General features: G+C 46.3%; 1 protein-coding gene across 1 annotated transcript; it reads right to left on the bottom strand.

Annotated features, from left to right (window-relative positions):
• Positions 2,785-9,918, bottom strand: MMACHC (methylmalonic aciduria (cobalamin deficiency) cblC type, with homocystinuria). The gene is made up of 4 exons (XM_021405608.1): positions 9,536-9,918; positions 6,649-6,843; positions 6,159-6,311; positions 2,785-5,630 (listed from the first exon to the last, which is right to left on the bottom strand). The coding sequence occupies exons 1-4, from the start codon at positions 9,779-9,781 to the stop codon at positions 5,334-5,336; spliced, it is 891 nt and encodes a 296-aa protein (XP_021261283.1). The 5' UTR covers positions 9,782-9,918; the 3' UTR covers positions 2,785-5,333.

Genomic DNA, 16,658 nt, shown 5'->3' with positions numbered 1-16,658 from the left:
AAAAGGAGCTTCCATCTGTTTTTGAAAAATGCTCCTTCAGAAAACTTTAAAAGTGCTGTTTCCTTAACAAGTTCTCCAGCCTTTCTGTGGGGCCTTGGAATTTTTTGTTGGCTTGTCCAAAAAAAATCAATACAGTTCTAAGAACATAGGCAGGTGGATTATGTACCACAGCTGTTGTGAAACAATGCACTTTGGTTAGGAAAGGATGTGTACAAACCCCAGCCATCGTACTCTTTAATATACGTCAAAAGTGCAGTTGCATAAAGGGTGGATTTTATTGTATTCATAGTTTGAAGAATGTACTCTACGAAACACTCAGTTATACTGATGTTCAGTAGTGACAGCCTGGGTAAATTCTAAAGTATTTTGCACAGATTAAGCTACAGAGGACTTACGACAGAAACTGTGATTCAGCTTTGCAAAGGGAACAATGAGAACTGCTGAGGGGCCGTGTGAAGCTGTGGGGTGGAGTGGGCAGACAGCTCTGCTCAACATGTGCCATGAATGGACCAGCCCATGCAGCACGGAGCTGGGCTGCTCCAGAGCCAGGTGCCAGCGCTGCACTGCTGGCAGTTCCTGCAGGAGCTGCGTGGCTGAGGTAAGCTCATCCCACCACACCTAGCGATGATGGCTTTGGACTTCAACGTGAAACTTGGCTCTTCTAGTTGAAACTTAAATCACAGAATGAATACACTGTGGTACGTGCCTCCGAGTTTATAATGTTTTTGTATAAGATATTCATTGACCATATATCTGCGTGAAGTCTGTTCTTGAAATTTCTGCACTGACAGATGAATGTCCTTTGTTGAAAGAAGAGCCTTTAATCTACAATTAATAAAACGTTAGGGAAAGATAAAATTTTACACAAATACAAGGTGAATTTCTAGCTTTTTAAAATTTTATTTTGTTGAGGAGGCTGCTGAGAAGATTGAAGCACCGGGGAGGAATTCAGGAAGACTAGTCTGAGCAGTACTGGAAAAAAGGTGATAGCATGAAATGAGAACCTAAAGCAATATAATTTTCCAAGAGATTTTTTAATGTGTAAAAAGAAAAACTAATGATTCTGCCTGAATTTAAGATTCTATTAAGATTTTTCAGCCCCCCCAGCCCCACCTCCTCCCGCTTTAATTGAGCTGCAGGGGCTTGCCCATCCCATCCTTTATTTTGCATGGGGGAAGAACAAAGGGCCTCCAGAAATTTTGGTATAAAACATCTGATTGTCCCTCACTAACCTCAGTTATTAAGAATGAAGTTGTTTGCTTGCTGAATTGTGTATGAATATCAACAAAATTCTCATGGGAAATGTACTGTGGATATATAATGTCAATGAAGGGGAATTATGTATTTTTAATGAAGGTGCAAGTCAAATATTTATGTATATAGGGTCACATTTTCAAGGGTTGTGGTGTATTAATGGAGAGATCTTAGACTTTCCACTAAAACATTTTTCAGTCTCCAGCAGAACCTCATTTTTTGTTACGCTTCCCCCCGTCTTTCCCATTATTGTATGCCAGTCATCGGTGAAAAATTACTACTCATTTTCTTCTCTGTAACGTTGTTCTTCCAAGTGCTGTCAGTGTGTACCTGTTCTTTCTTGTGGAGAGAAGAAAACCATTTGTGTTCCTTCCCTGAAAACCTAAGTTTCTGCAGCAAACATATTGATGACCTAGGGCAAGATACATAGTATGATGGGAAGACAACAGAAACAAAGTCTCATGAATACACTTCTCCCTTTTGGTAGATGAATCTGTGACTGTTAAAGTTGAAGAGTCACAGCTAGCTCTGCTCTCCAGTAAATAGCAACACCCACTTCCTCTTACAGAACAGCTTTAGAACCACTTGCACTTGAAGTCAGAGTTTAAATGCACGTTTTGCATGGAACTGCACAGCATGCTGATAGCCACACTGGAGCTGCCTGCTTGCTGCCTATAGCTTGTGACGCTGCTGTCTAAAGTAGCTCTGCAACACAGTCCTGTGTGACTCAGTCAAACCGGAGCGCTTATTCTTGCACCACTGAGATAAGAGTAATTGGTTTAACTGGTAGGAAAAAAAAAAACAGGCCCTGAAGTGTTTTCCTGTTTCTGAGGAATAATCACCGTGTCTGCTTGTCATCAGATTAGACAGTGCTTTGCATTTAATCAACATTGTCACATATTTAATCTTAATAAAAATCTTTTAAATTAATGTCTGACTTCATCATTAACCTTGAAGTGTCACTGAAGGAGAGGATAAATTATTAATGTTACGTGCACGAAGAAATTATAAAATGTTGACTTGCTCACGAAATATTTGATTACCTTGAAATTTATGGAATATCTTGTGAAAACCAAATTCCAAGTCCAATTCTTGTTACTTTTCTTTACTGTTCAGGTCTTAAATACTCACCCTGCTGCTTATAGAGAGGAAGAAAGGAACTTAAACGTTTAAAAATGAGGACTTAGTGAAAACTTATGTAAAATGTGGTTGCTAAATTGTCTGGCTGAACGTTTGCAATGACTTGCTTGACATTTGCAGCTGCCTCAGATAAGAATGTCTTTGTGTTGCCTTGGGATCCAAAATGATCCATTCCTCACCATGTCTGGTCTTGTCTCCAGAGATGAGAAGCCAAACGGGTTCTCAGACTCCACTTTTACAAGGCACAGACCAGCAAGGAGAGCAACTGCAGCTGCTGTGCTTGGAGACCTGGCCGAAAGAAAGTCAGTAGGAACAGAGTTCACTCCAAAACCACTATGGTAGGATTGAACGTGGTGTGTTCTGCCTGACGTAACTGTATTGCCAGAAGCATCAAGAACACAGATTTGTCTTTATTTGGCATAACATCACTGATACATTACAAAACAAATTACAACAATTACAGGTATTATCTTTTAGTTACTGAGAGGAAAACCCCTCAGATGAGCTATCAATGGATACCCTGAACCTTTGTTACTGCTAGAACATGGGAAGAAAAGCAAGGTGCCTTGTTGCGTGCTTCTTGTTAAATCATCTCGCTCAAATGACCTCACGAAGATCAACTACACTTAATTAGACTTGATTCCTGATACGCCGTGTTTCAGTGTCCCAGGTGAGCCACCCTTAATAGTTCACAGCATTCGCAGATCACTGTTCTTCTTTTCAGAGGCTGACTTCTGAGTGTCTGAGGTAGTTCAGTATTATTTGTGTGTTTAAATACATGGTGATCAATTTTTACTTCAACATCCTTAGCTCTCCACAAGTTAATCATTGCATAGCTTAAATAAAAACACTCTGTTCTCAGGATTACTTGCACCTTGGACATTTTATTAACCGAAATACCGTGTAAGTGAAGAAATAAATTACGAAAAAATTACAAAGAAATAGTTCCAGTAATCTTTTTAGTGAGTGAAGTAAGGCAAAATATTAAATATTTGTAAGAAATCAACCAAAAAATGTTTTTCACTTTAAACTATCATGTAAAACTATAAATCAACTTCCATTCTCTATTGATCCTTTAAGAGAACCGCTGTTTGTCCCCCTAAGAACATCACTATTTATCCTTCTAAGAGAGTCAATATTTTATATATGCTACTACTACGAACCATCGGCTCAAGTCCCTCTTAAATCCCAGTTGAGCTGGGAAGCTCTGGGAGGTTAACCAACATTGTTACAGATCTATTTCTGGTTGAAAACAGAATTTAAACAACTGAATTTAATTATTTTGTTTAACTTAAAAACAGTGATATTGTCAGCTGTCTGCCTTCGCCAGTTGCAAACAAGGCATGGAAAGTAACAAACACGTTTCTGTAGCAACAAATACACTGAACAAAGCCAGCGATCACATAGCCAGTGATCACATGCTCGCTGCTCTGTTTAGAGGAATAGCAGACTAGTTAGGCTGAGTTTTGATCTTGCTGATTCACTATATAGGCTACAAAAAATTCCATCAAGCAGTGACTTATTGTGAGGGCAGCTTTAGCGCCTGGGTCTCCAAAAGAGATGAAGAACCCCAACACAAAACAAAGGGCTCAGTTCTGCACAGGGAGTGGTTTTGCATAACCACGTTGGTTCCAAAGGGAAGAAGTGCTCCGCGCTGCAGCCAAGTAACAGAACCTCCACAATACATTCTTCTAACGTATTCTATTATTTTAACGAGGCGTAAGCCTTAAAGTGCTCTGAGGTAAATTAATTCTTCATTCCCCTGCCTCTGTGACCTATGAACAAGTCTAACCGAACAGTCATCTTAAAAAAAAAAAGAAAAAATTATCTGAAAATGTATTGACCAGCAACATAAGTGAGGTGAATGTCATGAATTTTTCCCTGTTCTTTCCCTGCTTGTCTGAATGCAACACCACTTCATGTAATGGTTTTTAAGTGCATGCAAGCTTATGATCTCCTTCATCTAGAAAGTACAACAGGAAGCTACAGTATTACAACTGTGGTATTACTGGCACGGCACTGGACAGTATTTTAAATTAAAATCTCATCCACCTTTGAAAAAGGTCATGAGAACTGCCTTCTTCAGTTAGTTATCTTAGTGTAAAAACTCTGCCCAGGCATTATGCAGTGTCGTCCCCAAGATTTTAGTAGGCTGCTCTGTGCAATGGGTAAGTGCTTACTGACCTAAAGCCTCCACCTCGTTCTGAGAAGCTGGCCGTGGGTGAAGAGGAAACGTGTCAGACTCGAGCCGTGACCTTCACGCTGTCCCTTTGCCTTTCAAAACTACGCTTCCTGCACAGGACCATGCAAATCAATGAAACAGCCTCTGGGGAATTTTCTTTTGGAGGTTAAGGAATGGAGACATTAAAAGACTTCTTGTTTAAAATAAGCCAGCCTCATTAGAAGTGAGGGAATGCAGAAAATTTTTCTTCTGAGGACTGAACGTGTATTCCCCAGAGAGTTATGACACAGGAAAATTACATGCTGGGTACATCTGAGAAGCATCTGCCCCGAGTTCAGACCAAAAGAAATTATTTCAGAATATGACAATAAATAACTTTTTCACTCTTACATAAAATAAAGCCAAAATCTTGGGAGAAGAAATTCTTGAGGAAAAAACATAACTTTTCTAACAAGCAGCATGAGTTTTCCCATTGCCAGGGTGTCTGAGCTTTGCCCAGCCAGACAAATGGGTATCTTAATGGGATTCCCAAAAATCAGCAACAGCAAGGGAACTGACTGCTTCCACCTTCCTCCAGACGTAAGTGCTACGATGCAGTGCCCCCTTTAAATCTGAAAAGCTGAAGTTTGGATTTAGACGCTGTACGCAATGCTTGGATTTTCAGTCCCTATCAGCACGCCTTCCTCCTCAGCAGCATGGAATAGAACGCACTGGTGAGTTACGCTTCTCCTGTGCCCAGGACCTTCATGGAACCACACTACTCTGTGAAATGTGTCAGCCCTAGCAGCCTCAATCTCTCTGCTGGAGGAGTGGAAAAGTAGGTTTTCTGCTCCTCCGAGTACCTTTCCTTCACTTCGATGATATCCCTGTAGCGGCCGTCCTGCCAGTGGAAATTGAAGAGCTCCAGCAGCTCTGTTCTTTTCTCCTCTGTGCTCACACTGTCGACAGGGGCAGACTGTTCCAGGAATGGTACCTGAATATCTGGGAACAGGAGGAGACCCCGGATAGCAAACCAACCTCCATACTTGGGATGGATACATACGCCATAGATCTTCTGGAAGTAAAAAAGAAAGACCTAGGATGTCTCACTTTGTCTTTAGTAATGGTCAGAGGTCAAGCAATTTCTCACGCTTGTGGCTCCCTGTTGGAATGCTATACGGGGAAGAGAAGAAAACTCCTCCCTGAGTACATGGCACTTATTTCCATTCTCCTGTGCCCACACACAAACGATACCGTAATGTGGGGAGAGATCTCTTTTTGAAAATCTAAACACAGAGATTGACTAGAGCTATTTTTTTTTGCTATTTATAATGCTACGGCCAACAGGTCTTTAACGCTGAAATGTATTCTTCTAAGTAGGCTTAAGAGATATTCTTCCCCATTTAAACATCTCTCTAACACACCACAGAGTCTTATCTTGGCTGCTTCTGACTCCTGCCCGAAACACTTCATTTGGCTACATAGCTGTATGTGATCTGCACTTTGTATTTTTCTGCAGGAAGAACTAGTGAGTAGAAACAGTTGTACAATTTGGTGATTGCGGTCTGGTGTTTTTTCTTCCCAGATTGTGCTTTTGCCTCACCTTTTCCCCCCAGGGATCAAGCTTCACATCCTTCCTCTGGTAGTAATATGCAGCTCCAGCAACATGGGCAGCTGTTTGTGCCAAGAACTTGGGCCTTCGGCTTGGCAGAATCTCGTAATCAAAGATGACATCCACTTTCTGGTCAGGGAATATCTGGGAAAAAAGAAAAAAACATCAGCACAGACCCATGGAAAAAGATTTGTCACTTCAGAAGTGCTGGATACTAGCAAATCAGGCACAATGAGAAGCCTGTATGTTTCCACATCCTGACACAGAACTCTATCAGCACGCTGACAGCTTTGGGTGTTCAAACTGTGACTGTAAAGCACCCTACATAACTACAGGTTGTACTGGTACAGACAGAATATGAATGATGTTTTGCCCTTTTCAAGAGCAAGGGCAGAAACCTGGAAGGCTTTGTCTACTGCTCAAACCACCTGGTTGGTTATACGCCACAGTATTAAAAGGAGTCGGTATTTCAGGCTCTTACCTCCTTCACACTCAATAAATGATGAGAGACACACTGATCCACAGGATCCCTGATTATTTTTAACCGTTCTTTGTTCACAAAAGGCTTAAGGGCTTTGTCAAACATTGAAGGCGTGCTGAGGACAACGAAGGCCAATGTGTCATCCGGGTAGGGGAGATGGAAGGCTGGCTGGAGAACTGCATTGTACCATCCAACCTTTAGCAAAGAAAAGCAAATCTTCATTAAAACAGGGACAGCAGTCTTTTGCGAGCAGACATGCAGGAATTTAAAAAGAAAAAAAAAAAGCCACCTTAATTTGCAACCCAGATATGCAGGCGGCCAAGTGCCGGCCATTCACACCAAGCGTTTCTGCATACTGGGATTGTGTTTCTGCAAGCTGTACCTTGATGTGAGAGATAAGAAGGATCTGCTGCATTCAGCTCATGACTGCCCCTAATATCCAGCTCTGCTTAGAAATCACAGGTGGAAGATTGAGCGACCATTCTCGCCATAGTTAATTAGATGCTTTGGTTTAGATAAAAATTCTACAGCTGTTTTCTCCACTTCTTACTTGGATCCTGACTTACACAAGTTTCCTACTGCTTGTCCTGCTTCTTAGCAGCCCGCCTGTGACCCGAAAGCTCAGTCATCTGTTTGAACAGGACTCACTTTCACAGCACGTGCCCATTGTGACAGCAGAGGCAGATTCATCCTCAATTAAAACCCTGCATACAAATTTCCCTGCCTCTAAGAAAAAAAACTCACAGAACCTATATCCCAGAAAAGCAGACCTCTCCAAATAGCCAGTTTCCAAAAGACCTCAAAGGGCTTTTAACAGCAGGAGACTGCGTAGGAAATAAAGCACGGGACTGTAGTTTATAATCAGCTCAAGAGCTGAAGCTTCCAAAGTCCTTTTCTGCTTAAAGCCAACGAACTGTAGTGAGAAGGTACAAGTCGCAACTGGCTGTGTCGAGTGTAGGAGGGGAACTTTACTTCACCGGCAAACATTTATGTGTGAAAATAAAGGCAGTGAGCAGTGGCGGCATCCCCCGGAACACCAGCTGCAGTGCACGCATTGTGACACACAGCGTCCTGAAATTTCTTTGTGGGGTTGGATACAGCACAGCCCAGAATGAGGGGTCAGGCCAGGAGGAGGTGGTAGGAAGACGTGACCAGGTCAGGGCTCAGACCAGCAGCTGCCACACGGGGAGATAACGCCCTGCACTTCACAGGAACATCGTCCTTCTGTGGGTTACGACGACTCTGCTCTCCAGGGATACCACAAAGACCAGGTCTGACATTCAGAACAATGGCCAGTAACGTGACTGTGTTAGTCAGCCTTAAGCTGCAGAATGCTGCTCACCTCTACGTATCAGTGGAATTAATTTGAAAGGGACTTTAAAGGTGACATGAGCAGCCAGTCCTCCACATACATAAACATGAAATGTAAACTCAGTTCACTACAAAGATGCATTCTTACATCAGCCTCAGTGTTTACTCCGTTTTGTGGCCCTTGTTTAAGATGCTGAATTCAATGCTAAAGGAATTGCAGCGATGTGAATATAAGGTTTGCTCATTTCCCAGCTTACAACAGTCACTACACCAGGGCAAACTGTATGAAAGTTACATACAGAAGGAGATACAGTGCTGCAAGCTGTCTTTCTTTCTGACAGCAGCATCCTTCTTGCTCTGGGTTCTGCCCACAGTTCTGCTGCCACGTTTTGGGAAAGCACTAAGACATTCTGCTCTGAATTCTGCAGATCTCACTTCTCTCAGAGCTTCATTCTTTTGCTTTCTGTCAGACAAACAACATATCCGCAAATACACCAGTATTCAGGTGACAAACATGACATTCCTGGAGGAGGAGGAGAGGTCGTGTTTATTCCAAATGGATTATCACCTTTTCCTTCAAAGTTCTCATTAACAATATAGTCTTCCCCTTGTAATGGGCAAATAATATAGAATCATTAAGGCTGGAAAAGACTTCCAACATCATCCTGCCCAGCCCACCCGCTGACCACGTCCCTCAGTGCCACATCCCCACAGTTCCTGTTCACCTCCAGGCACGGTGACCCCACCACCCCTGGGCAGCCTGTGCCAGCGCATCACCGCTCTTTCTGAGGAAGGACCATCCACGATCATGCAAACCACCCACTGCAGAGAATCAGAATAAGGCAATAGCAACAACCTTCTTACAAGCAGCCCAGTGTTGGAGGAAACAAGCCACTATTTGCTTCAGTAAGGGAGCAGGAGGGTTACAGGACTTTGAAGGAGAGGCAAAGAGGGCTTAGAGCTCATCAGCTGACAGCCCAGCAGCGGAGGACAGACGGGAACGAACCCCTCGGCACGGGCTGAACACCTGGAGCTCAACACGCGGGCAGTGGAAGAGGCGGAGCCGGTTACCAGGCGCAGGGCGACCACCTCCTGCGGACAGCACGCACCGAGCGTCCGCATTCACCAACCCACGCAGTAATCGGCACTTACGTACCGGTACGGTTCTATATTTAGATTAAACTTTAAACCCGCTCGGAGGACTTTACCCCCCGTCGGTTTGGAAGCACTCTCGCGCCCTCCCCCGACCCCGGCAGCCTGGGGCCGGCAGGGAGGCCCCGAGCCGCTCGGCTCCGCGGGGTCACGGCCCGGGCTCCCGGGAGGACGGCCGGCCGCAGCCCCGTCCCTGCGCCGTGCCCGTGCCGGCACTGCCGCCTGCTGTCGGCCGGGGGGAGCGCGGCACCTGCCGGCTGCCTTCACCGGGGGCGGCCGCCGCCCGCGCGGCCCCGCGCACCGGACTCCGTCGCGGCCGGCCCGGCCTCACCGCGCCCCCCGACCCCCGACTCGGCGGCATCTCCCTGCACGACGCCACCGCGGGTGACGTCACGACGACCGCACGCCGGCGTGACGTCAGTACCTTGAAGGCGTGCACCTCGAAGCCGAGCGGGCCCAGCGCGCCGCGGAGCCGCTCCGCCACGCGCTCCTCCATAGCGCGCGGGGCAGCGCGGGAAGGGTAGTTCTGGCCGCCACCTGGGGAAGGGCGGAGCCGCGTCGCCTCGGAGACGGCCGCCCCGGGGCACCATGGGAGTTGTGGTGCGCAGGCCGTTGGAGCGCCGCCATTTGCAACCCGCGTCTCCTTCGGAGCTCGAGTGGGGAGCCCCATTTCGGGTCCAGAAGGTGCGCTGTGCCACCTCCGCTGCTGTACGTGCTGCCTGACGCGGGTTCAGCTGTGACGCAAACTCCGTCTGCTTTCTCGTTTTGCAGCCCTCACCAATGGCTGCTGCTTTTGGTCTCCGGTGCGTCCACCCGTGCTGTGAGGGCTGCTCCAGATGTGACGTTGGCCCACACCGTCGGGGCAGATGCCAGTGGTGTGGCTGCAGAGGCTGAGCTTCCCACCCATGTCCTGCTACGTGTCATTGCTGTGCAGTGATGGCAGCAGAGGCGCAGTCTGACAGAATGGCGTGGATGAAGCAAAGGTGTGTCATAGCTGGTGGAAATGCTCAGCTGACGGTGGTGATTATGCTGAAAAATAGTGTGTTGTAGCTGAGTATTTGCTCTATCAAATAGCACCCTTGTGCTTTTTGGAGCTGTTGTAGTTTCCATGGAAATAAATAGGAGGCATCACTTTCAGAGCAACCTACATATATTGCTCTATATTATCATGATTTTCTTTCATCATTCACAATTATGCCCCACCTGCCTGTGTGGGTAGGTGCTCTGTGTTCTGTGTTACACTGTTCTCTTTTTCTCTCTGATTATATGTGTTCTCTGCAGCTGCCCTGCTCCCTACCAGTACACCAGATCCAGCCTCAGATCTGGGCTTCTTACTGTTATCTCCATAGTAGCTTACTGTAATTTTCATTGTTAGTTTTTGTGCAGCCCTTTCCTGCTGTTAGTCCTGAGCTCTACTTCGGATCTGCCAGGCCTCTGCAACAGAACCACTCCAGATATACAGACGTCCTTTGTGGGGCTCCCTTACGCCGTCTAGAACCCCAAGAGCTGTTTCCTTTATCCATGCCGTATGTAGGAGGAGGAGGACAGAAGGGTCACATCTATCTTGTTTAGAATTAATTTTTCTTCTCCAAGTTTTCCTGTATTTCCAGCTTACTAGCAGCGTTCTTTCCGGCACGACCTAATTCTCAAGCGGAAGTCTGCTGTGACTCCATGCTGTGCTCTGGGAGAGCTGTGGGAGGACAGCGTGCATGCAGCTTGCCTGCAGGCTCTGCATCCATCCCTCGCCTTTGGGAGAGCTGTGGGCGGATTTCGTTTTATTAGGTTTTGCCTGGCAACAGGGATGGAAAATCAGATGCAGAGTATAGTTTAGCTTCAGCCTTTTGGGGGCTCTTTGTGAAGTCAAGTTGCTTTACTGTACAGGTCAGCAAGTGGAGAAGCTGTTGGACCAGATACCTATGGGAAATGAAACGATAAGTGGATACTGCAAGGTGCGCTGCTGTATAGTTATGCCTCTTCCATCCAAAACCACTGGTCATTTTGACTCCTTGTGGCAGACCTGTGGAGGAGAACCGAGTATTGAAACTTATGTATGGAGAATTTACTGTAAAATGTAGCCAGGCTGAAAATGCTATTGCTGCCTGCAAAAGAGGAAGTATTGCTATTAAATGCTGCTGTACCAGCAGAAGCTGTGGCTGAGAAAACCAGGTGCTTTGTAGGAAAATGTCTTGCTTTGCAGGCCTGCTGGAACAGCAAGAAGAGGCTTTTCTTTTCTGCTGTCAAAGGATGGAGGGCAGTTAGGTGGCCTCAACACATGTATCAATGAGGAATAATGTAAACATCCTGATAGAACAGGTCCTACTGCCGCCAAAATGGAGTAGGTAATTTTTTGAGTTGTTGCAGAAGTGGATGACCTTTGCAAAAGGGAAAACTGGAAAAGACTTGATAGGAGAAGAATAGGGAAAGAAGAAAGCTGAGGGTACAGGCTGAAACGGGAGGAAGGCTGACAGCGGGACTGTATCTTTTGCACTGAGCAGCACGTTGCAGTTCTGGAAACCTCCAGCTGCAGGAGGGTACTTGCACAGCTGCATTGGGCATAGGGGATACATCTCCAAGGAATTTCAGGGACTCCCAAGTCTGTGCAGCTCCTGGGGCTCAAGGGGAATATCTGCCTGGGAGCTGCAGGAGTGTGTCACAACTGGCTGCTTGCTGCTCCCAGCTCCAGCAGCTGCTGCAGCCAGCTCTCACAGGGCCTGCGTTGGCAAGCTCAGAGGTGCTGGGGACTGATCTCTCATCTTACAGCCCTTGTTTGCCAGCTTCCCATATGGTGCCCTTTGTACCTGCCTGAGTAGAGTATTTGTCTTGTGGGGCACAGTTAATCTCGGTGGCTGGTGTGGTACTGTTTTTGCTGATGCTGAAGGTTGTAGATTCATCAGCCTTGTGAGGCGAGGTCTTCTGTTTATATTCTGAACTGGAAAAGCTCCAAGTGGGTACAGCTTGAGTGTGTTCCCCGTCTTGCGCAGGACCTCTGGCTGAGTGCAGGCAAGCATTCAGCCCCGAGACAGGCAGTGAGGGGGTTGAATGGCAGACTAATAGACATACCCTGGGAGTTAGCACCTTCAGCTAATTCTGTGTGGGTGTTGTGAGTGAGTACTTGCTGTTCCCTTCCTGGCTGTCCTTGGAGCTGAGCTGACAGGATCTGAGTTGTCTCACTGCTTCTCCGAGCCATCTCATCCTTCCCTCGCATGCTTTGCTGGTGGGAACTAAACTTACCTGTGCCTCCAATCTCTTCTAGCTTGGTCCCTGCTCCCCCAGCCCCTACCCCAGGGCCCTGACCTGCTCCCTCGAGATAAGGGTGATGTCTGAGCTTCCTTGTTGAGTATCTTTAGATCTTTCTGACTGTTTAATTGTACCCTTCTCTGTCCAACCCCAGCTGCCCCAGGAGAGCTGTTGGACGTCTGAAAGGTCACAGGCTGAGGTGGAGATTCTTGTTGCTGCCCCCAGGGTTTCCCATACAGCCTCGTGTTATGGTAAAACAGCATCCAGAGAACAAGTATCAATCCTCAGCAGGGGGAAGCAGTGACGTCTTCTTGAGGGGTCTATGTCACAGGTATATATATACATTTTATTTTTAGGAAAACCACAGCACACCCATTCATCTCCCTGAGGCTGGTGCTGCTGTTGCACGGGCGATGGCGTGCTTGGGTGTTGTCATGTAGTGTTCACACAAAAGAAGCTTTCATTCTCTGTCTTCTCCAGGACAGTAAATAAATATCACCAAGCCACAACATTATATTGCCTCTAACATAAGGGATTTTCCTTCTGCTTTCCACCCAAAGCTTTTGAAACCTCTTGCTGACATAGTGAAGGGGCTGTTGCATTAGGCAGGAACACAGGGCAGACAGCCACACAAATTGTGGCAGTTTGGTGACCGAGATGGAATTAAAGGATATCTTACTTCCTTGTTTGCTCTTATGATCTTTCTTGCTCGTGACCATAAGCGTGTTACTGCCTGTCTTTATTAGTAGTGAAGTATTGGCGTACACTGAGTGTGAAGGTCAGCGCAGCTCTATTATCAGGTTTTCTTTGATAAAGGATATTGGATCAACTTGGTGAGATATTTCCTATAATGGAACTCTACTGCTGTTCTCCTATAGTTAAATATCTATTCCCTGTTTGTTTCTAGAGGAGCTTAAGGCCTTCCCATGTTATGTCACACTATCAGGCTGTGATTTCATGGGATGGATCTTTGCTGTCAATATCAGCATGAAATGTGCCCGCTCCTCCGCTTTTCCTGCCCTGGCCTCGCAGCATGCTGCCTCAGGAGCTTCTGCCACTGCCGTTGTTGTGCTGTAAATCCGATCAGAGAGCTGAGCTGGTTCTAACAAATGCATCATTGTTGGTTTTGCTTTGTTTTGTTGTAAGTAACGTGTTTCCCAGTGCTGGCACAACTGAGATAACAGGATTGGCACAATAGAGATAGCAGGGCTAAGTGGGGAGGGAGGTGTTCTGCTGCCAGACACTTCCTCTGCTGAAAACAGCACATCTGGGATGTGATATTCCAACCATCTGGCTTAGAGAACCCGTCAGGTGAGGTGTCCTGTTGTTCCTTCCCAACATGGGCTGACTGCTGCGCTGGAGGTGTTTGCCATTGTGACTGTGGCTTTGAGCAGAAATGAGCTGGCCTTTGTGTTTTATTCCTGCATGATGTAGTGTGTTGGGGCCATTGGTGTCAGAGACAGATGAAATCCAGTCCCTGTACATTTTTCCCAGTGTCTTTTCCTGCCAAGGTTTGTGTATCATGGGACTTGCTGTCTGCTGCCTTGTGCCATTGCTTGCACTCATGCAATAAATAAAATGCTATTAAATCAGAATAGCAGCAGTTTTTCCATGTGATACAAGCTGTCAGAAAAGGTGGGCAGTGGAGACTTAGGTTTGGCAGCTTCATCCTTGAACTTCTGACCTAACCTGCTGCTTCCTTCCTTTTTTTTTTTTTTAGGGAGAAGCAGAAACGTGCTGAGAGGCAGAGTGGTTTTCTCCATCTTTGGGTGAGAATTCTATCTCAGAATTCAGCCTCAGAGACCTCAGCTCCCGTGGGCTTTCCAGCTCTGCAGAGTCTGAAGTGCTTGAAGGTGAGTGAAGTGCCTGCACTCTCAAGACTTACAGGCATTTGCCACAATAATGCAAATGGCAGAGTTTGCAGCTTTTTATGTCTGCTGTTCAGGCCACTCCAGAGTTCATACTGATGATTTGACAGAGGCGCTTGCTATGTCCAGTAGTACTGGTGGGGCGGGGTATTAGGCATGTAAAGGCATGAAGGCAGCGGGGTTTGGAGTCACAGCCTAGCGCTCACGCCACAGCTAAACCTTTGCTCTGAGCTATGCCAAGGACAGAGGTAACGTGTGTGTGCCTGTGTCTCCTTTCATCCTCCCTCCGTCTAGTGTCAGGATAATGTAAAGCTGCATGTGAGGGCCAATTATGATACTTATCACTTCCTCCGGCAGTGCCAAGATACCACTTTTTGATGTGGCTCCATCTTTGTTTTGGTGCTGACATGCAGCCAGTGAGATTAGGAAGGTGGAAATCGCTTGCTTCATGAAGGTTCATCTCTCAGCCTCTTTATCCTTTTGGATTCCTGCCGTGCTTCTAGGATATAAAACCTTCTTGTGCTTGCATTAATGCTCAGCATTAAAGGAAATCGGGAACAAAGGGTAATGTTCCTTTAAAAGAAAAAATTCATGCCCTACTTTAGTAAGATGCTTAAGATTCTTGTGAATGGAGGCTGTAAGGCATATTAAACTGCCCTGTGTTCTGTTTCCCCGATTTACTAATCCTGCTGATTCAGACTTTACTAGCAAACCAGCAACAATTAACTGCTTTGTAGCTGCAGCTGTAACCTGACATCTCTGTAGATGTCAGGTTGTTGTGAGGACAGCACCTAAGGAATCTCCATGTCATATCAAGGGGTTAGATTTTTCTCTTTAGCATTTATTCTGAGGCACATGCTGGATATGGGCTCCTGTACAGATCTTTGCCAATCGGATGCTAAGCAGCATCCTTCATTTAATAAGAACATTCTTATCTGTCATAGTATTTGTAGAAATCCTGACCAGTATTACAGCAGGAGCACCCAGTAGTGTGTTGACACATGAAAATCTATTTTAATTTGAACTTGCATAGTATTTGAGGATGATATTTGGTATTTCTTTGTTCCAGTAGAAGATGAATGAGGATGTTTTTTATGAGAATTTGACAGAGGTTGCAGTCTACACTGAGCCAGCAGTGCTGTACAGGCTGTCATTCGCTCTTAGGGCTGGTACATGGGATGAGGGGTCTGAGGAAGGCCCATTCCTTGTTCTGGTGCTGTAGATTGTAAAGGTATTTCCATAGTGTGTCTTGAGCTGGAGGAGAGTGGTGCAGGAAAAGAGGCCAGAAATATGCTGGAGCAAATGACCTCAGCAGTGATCTACCCTGAACTACATCTGCACGGCCTTTAATGTTAATCAGAAAAAGCCCTCTTTAATATGGGGAGAGCTGCCTGTTCGGTGGGGAAGGTTGTCTCCTGCAGAAGGGACAGTGCTGGAGACAGATCTGTGGTGTTCCCTTTGATGCCAACTTCTCAGTCAATATAGAAGACATTGGGATGAGGCACGGGTTGAGGAAGTTGAAGTGGGCACAGCAGAGCTTGGTTAGAACTGGTTAGAAAAGCAGAGATTGGTGCTGCTAATCCGAGAGCATCAGACGTTGGGTGGGGACTGGAGCACAGACAAGACTGAGTGCAGAGGCAGCGGCTGCTCCTGTGACCTTCGTCTCACTCAGCTGCACCAACAGTGGCTTTTGCTTTGAAGCTCAATCTGAGATCAGTTAGTTTTTCCTCACCAGGGAACAGCTGCTTCCCAGAGTTCAACTCTGCTTCTCACGGTGGACCTGAGCATGTGAACTGCCATTAGCAGATTGTGGTGGGGATATCAAGGGCAGCTTGGGTGGCTGGAACGTCAGAGGGCAGTTCTGTCACTCGGTGTGGGCACCAGGTGGGACAGCAGAACAGAGCAAGCTCTTGTGCCGGAGCCTGTCAGCCCCTCATTAAAAAGAAGACAGGTTCCCTTCCCGCTAGCCAGCCACAAACGGCCTTGTGCCTGACCACCTTCCGCATGAAAGCTTTGAGATCCTTTAAAAAAAAAAAAAAGTGAAAATCCCTTTCCTTTCCCCGAGGTTATCAGCGAGGAAATGGAAGAAACGAGGCAGCTTCTTCCCTGGGTCCCCATATATGACCAGAAGGCACAGCCTGCATATGCACAAAGGGAAACTTTACTAATCTTGCAGTTGTCCTCGGTAAAACTCTTCAAAGTCGGAATCAAATGAATCCCCAAGCCTAGCTGAAAGGCGTGCTCCACAAACCGTGAGTCTTGCCTTGTTCCAAGCAGAGCCTCTAATTCTGCGATTCGGACATAAGAGCAAATTTGTAAGAGTACCCAAAGAGGGCTGTGGCTGCTCATCCTTCCTGCAGCTCCCGGGAAAGACCAACGTGAAGAAAACCCTTTCATGCCTGTGAAAGTCCATGTGTGGCAAATGATGTGTCTAATTTCAGA

Source organism: Numida meleagris, chromosome 7 (assembly GCF_002078875.1).
Source record: "Numida meleagris isolate 19003 breed g44 Domestic line chromosome 7, NumMel1.0, whole genome shotgun sequence".
NCBI lineage: Eukaryota > Metazoa > Chordata > Aves > Galliformes > Numididae > Numida > Numida meleagris.
Note: the sequence above shows the minus strand (reverse complement) of the source record. Positions and strands in the feature narration are given on the sequence as shown.

Coding starts and splice junctions, on each gene's coding strand:
- MMACHC (XM_021405608.1), bottom strand. CDS start 9,781: ATGGGGCTCCCCACTCGAGCTCCGAAGGAGACGCGGGTTGCAAATGGC. Junction 6,844..9,535: donor TCGAGGTGCACGCCTTCAAG/GTACTGACGTCA, acceptor TCTTTGCTAAAG/GTTGGATGGTACAATGCAGT. Junction 5,631..6,158: donor TTGATCCCTGGGGGGAAAAG/GTGAGGCAAAAG, acceptor TTTTACTTCCAG/AAGATCTATGGCGTATGTAT.